This window comes from Octopus bimaculoides, chromosome 22 (assembly GCF_001194135.2).
Source record: "Octopus bimaculoides isolate UCB-OBI-ISO-001 chromosome 22, ASM119413v2, whole genome shotgun sequence".
Lineage (NCBI taxonomy): Eukaryota > Metazoa > Mollusca > Cephalopoda > Octopoda > Octopodidae > Octopus > Octopus bimaculoides.
This window is the reverse complement of record NC_069002.1, coordinates 388,725-393,338: the sequence shown is the minus strand read 5'-3', so window position 1 is coordinate 393,338 and position 4,614 is coordinate 388,725. Positions and strand designations below refer to the sequence as shown.

Genomic DNA, 4,614 nt, shown 5'->3' with positions numbered 1-4,614 from the left:
GAAGAACAACAATTTCCTTTTTGGCCACAAGGAATTATATATAGAAGAAAACGTTGAAATATGGAGTGCGGCATATTGGAAGAACGCGTAAAGATGGACGAAAGAAGGTTTTTGAGAAGCAAAGAGAGGACATTATACAATCCAGAACTAATATCAAATTATGAAAAACGAAATAATTTAAGCAATTTAAGAATTCATGAAAGGAGCAGGCGCAGTCGTGGCTGTGTGGTAAGAAGCTTTCTTCCTAAGCACATGGTTCGGGTTCAGTGCCGCTGAGTGACACCTTGGGCAAGTGTCTTCTACTATAGCCTGGGGTCAACCAAAGCTTTGTGAGTGGATTTGGTAGAAGGAAACTGAAAGAAAACCGTCTCATATGTGTGTGTGTGTGTGTGTGTGTGGTGTGTGTGTTTGTGTGTGTATGTTTGTATGTGCGTGTGTGTCTTTGTATTTGTGATTGTCCCCCACCACCGCTTGACAACCGGTGTTAGTGTATTTACGTCCCCGTAACTTAGCGGTTCAGCAAAATATATCAATAGAATAAGTACCGGGGCTTTAAAAAATAAGTAATGAGGTCGATTCATTCGACTAAGGATTCTTCGAGGCGGTGCCCCAGCATGGCAGCAGTCTAATAATTGAAACTCACTTAATCTACTGACACATCAGTCAGAACACACCTGGGTAGGACTAAAGACCGGTGCAAACTTCCCTTTTTCAGTCCCCGTTGAGCCATCCGTCAAGTGGATGTTTACGCAGCGAAGATGGACTCTTCTCAATCTTGGTTTCTTCTCCCGTTCTGCAGGCTTCTAAGCCTCATCTTGAGGTTTATTTTCATTCTTAAGGGTCTTCCTTTTTCTTTTTTCTTTTTTAATCAATACATTGTGAGGATACATAGCCTAGTGGCTAGGATGCTGCATTCACGACCACGCGATCGTGGTTTCAATTTCCATACCGTATGGTTCCTAGTGCTCTTGAGCAAGACATTCTATCTCACGTGACTCTGCAATTACTTCGACTCCTGATACGTGACACACTGTACACCTGTGCAGGTAACATCGAGGAAGATCATATACAGCACAGCATAGACTTTTGATCTCTAGAAACAAACCATTCGTGCAGGTCGTTCGACAAAACAGCTAAACGTTCATATTTCGTCATCGACAGCTAAGTCCACCACAGCAACTCTCCCTTCTTGTTCGCACGTAATTATCTCGGAACATCAAGTGGTTAATTTAAGTTTCTTTCTTCTTCTTTTTCTTTTTTTTTACGTAAAAGGATGCGAATCAACACACCGGTTTGCACCGGTAAACATTAAATTTGCTTTTTGTCATTAATGTCTTCTTATCTTCTGTCTGCTTCAACAAAAGGTCTGCTCCCGCCACCGTTCTCACCGCCACCACACCCACCACTTCCACCACTGCCGCCACCACCACCACCATCACGCCCACCATCAGTGATTTCCAGTAGTTCCTGTCAGTTGTCATCCATGGGCTTCGGTTCGATCGCCAGCGACGCTTTATCACAATCGTCGCCCTACCTCGGACACACAAACAGCCTCGCCGTCAACAGCCTCATCAACAACAGTCATCTCCATCACAACAACAGCAGCAACAGCAACAACTACAACAACAACAGCAGTAGCAGTCCTCACAGTAGCAGTCACAGCAGTAACAACAATAATAACAACAGTACTGATATGAACAATGTATATAGTGCAGCGAGTGGTGGGTCTTTCACGTTTTCGCCCGTCAACATGGTCAGTGTTGTGAAAGAGAAGAGTGCATTCGCACCTGTGTCGCGACTGAGCAACAGTCCACTCGGAATGTGCACGGCGCCTGTGCGCAGCAGTCTGCAAGGTAAGTGAACAGGTGAACACGTAAACAGTAACAAAACACACATACATGTCCTCTCTCTCACACTCTCTCTCTTTCTCTTTCCCTCAATATAGATAGATATTAACACAGGCACGTGCGTGCCAAACTGGGAATTCTACTCTCGAATACCAAAGTTCGAGTAAAATGTTTTGATTTATTGAAACAGGAAAACTATTATTTCCATTCGACGGATATTCGTCCTCATCTTGTTTGTTGTTAACGCAACGTTTCGGCTGATATACCCTCCAGCCTTCTTCAGGTGTCTTGGGGAAATTTCGAACCTAGGTTCTCATTCCTCAGGTATTTTTTCGATGTTGCTATTCATATTTCAGCTTCTTCAACGACCTCAACTGCGCCATTTGCTTACCTTAGACATGTCAATGATAACATTAGAAATAGTTTCATCGTTGTATCGTCTGCCACGTAGATTTGTGCGTCATTAACCTTTTTTATGATTTCATATTTTATTTTCCATAACTCTTTCGCCCATTCTCTCATTCTCTTTCTCTCTTTCTCTTTATCCATCTCTCTCTCTCTCTCTCTCTCTCTCTCTCTTTCTTTTACTCTTTATCCTTGTCTCTCATTCTCTGTCTCTCTCTCTCTTTTTCTCTATCCCTCTCTCTCTCTGTCATTGTTTCTTTGTCTCTCTTTTTCTCCCTCTCTCTCTGTCCCTCTCTCTCTGCCCCTCTCTCTCTCTCTCTATGACAAACAAAAGATCGTACGACCTTCATTTTTTTGTGTATCATTTCTTCTAATCAATAAATATTTAACGAATTCTTTTGTCTTATTCTCTTCAGGTTTCGGCAGTATGATGTCTCCGCCATTCCCGACATTCAGCCCTTATGCTCTGCCATCGTGTAACGGTTAAGAAGACTAACAGCGTCTCAAGAAAAGCATGCGATCAACTAATAAAAGAAAAAAAAAGTCGAACTAAAGCCACCATAGACGAGGCGATACCGTTACGCCTACTACTATGACAACTACTACTACTACTACTATCAATAATAATAATCATGATGATGATGATAATGATAATAATAATAATAATAATGATAATAATAATGACGACGACAACAACGACGGCGGTGATGATGATGACGATGACGATGACGACGACGACAACGACGACGATGATGATGGTGATGATGATGATGAAGATGATCTCTTTACTGGCCACGCGGGCCCAAGACATTCACGATTAATAATAAGAATAATAATAATTTCTTTATTGACTACGAGGACTGAAGAAATCCAAAGACAAAAAACAGTGGGCATTTAAATAATAATAATAATAATAATAATAATAATAACAGCAATAACAACGACGACGACGACGACGACGATGAAGATGATGATGATGATGATGATGATCAGGATAACTTTTTCAGTTGCCACAGGGGTATCAAATGAGGGAAATATTAAAAGAAGAGATGAGGAGAGAATAGAAGAGGAGAGCAGGAGAAAAGAAAAAGGAGGAAGGGAAGAGGAGGAGGAGGAGCTTTAAACCAGCGTTATTTGAAGTTTCAATATGGTTATATGTAATAAAGTTAGAGTCAACCGATAGAATGGATTATTTATTATTTTACCTGATATTTATAAAATTTAAACGACTTTAAAACTTTGCATGAGAAAAACATTTCTGTTATAAGTTTTAAAATAATTTGTTACCGAATAAAACATGAGCAAAATCTGCAGTCTTTCTTGTTTCCAGTGTAAAAACTCTCTGTGATGTGTCCCAGTGTAGTTCGAAGATTTTAGATTAAATACGTTCTTAGCTAATATAATTGAATTACATAAGTTTTTATACCAGAAGCTGTGAGTATGTATGTTGGAACGGTATTTAAAGGAATTAGAAGCTGATCCTACATAATACCGGGTGTCTGCTGATGCAATGACGCTAGATCTGTTGATAACGTTGCGCCGCACACCCACGAAATGTTGTTGACGTTCTAACATAATATGTGTGAGTGTGTGTGTGTGTGTGTGTGCGTATGGGTTTTGTTAAGTCATTGTTCGGGCTTTTGTTTTCTTTTTCATTGTCTATGTATAGTGTAATTATGTGTCTGTGCGTGTGTGTATGTATGTGGCAGACCAAAACGAAACCGCGTCACGGTCCTTTTTATACGATTCAACTCAAATCCTAGCGAGGTCAGCTTTTTTCTCATTCTTACGTGAATTATTATCATTATTATTAATATTATAATTATTATTATTATTATTATTAATATTATTAATATTATTATTATTATCATTATTATTATTAATATCATCATTATCATTAATATTATTATTATTATTATTATTATTATTAATATTATTATTATTATTATTAATATTATTATTATTATTATTATTAATAATAATAATATTATTATTATTATTATTAATATCACTATTATTATTATTATTATTATTATTATTAATATTATTATTATCATTATTATTAATATTATTATTATAATTATTATTATTATATTATTATTATTATTATTAATATTATTATTAATATCATTATTATTATTATTATTCTAATTATTATTATTATTATTATTATTATTTTTATTATCATTATTAATATCATTATTATTATTATTATTATTATTAATATTATTATTATTATTATTAATATTATTATTATTATTATTAATATCATTATTATTATTATTATTAATATCATTATTATTATTATTATCATCATTATTATTATTATTATTATCATTATTATTATTATTATCATTATTAT

The 4,614-nt window shown here is 36.0% G+C and overlaps 1 protein-coding gene and 1 long non-coding RNA gene across 7 annotated transcripts in view; one reads left to right on the top strand and one right to left on the bottom strand.

Moving 5' to 3' along the window:
• LOC106878716 (transcription factor COE1) overlaps positions 1 to 4,036 on the top strand; it is a 341,839-nt gene extending 337,803 nt beyond the window's left edge. For all 5 annotated transcript variants that reach the window (XM_014928021.2, XM_014928022.2, XM_014928020.2 and 2 more), the window contains 2 exons: positions 1,365 to 1,853; positions 2,669 to 4,036. In XM_014928021.2, the coding sequence (XP_014783507.1) occupies positions 1,365 to 1,853; positions 2,669 to 2,739 (560 nt within the window). In that variant the 3' untranslated portion in view covers positions 2,740 to 4,036. The remainder of the gene's footprint in view (positions 1 to 1,364; positions 1,854 to 2,668) is intronic.
• Positions 1 to 4,614, bottom strand: part of LOC106878718 (uncharacterized) — a 157,845-nt gene that overhangs the window by 134,826 nt on the left and 18,405 nt on the right. The gene's annotated exons all lie outside the window — the stretch shown is intronic.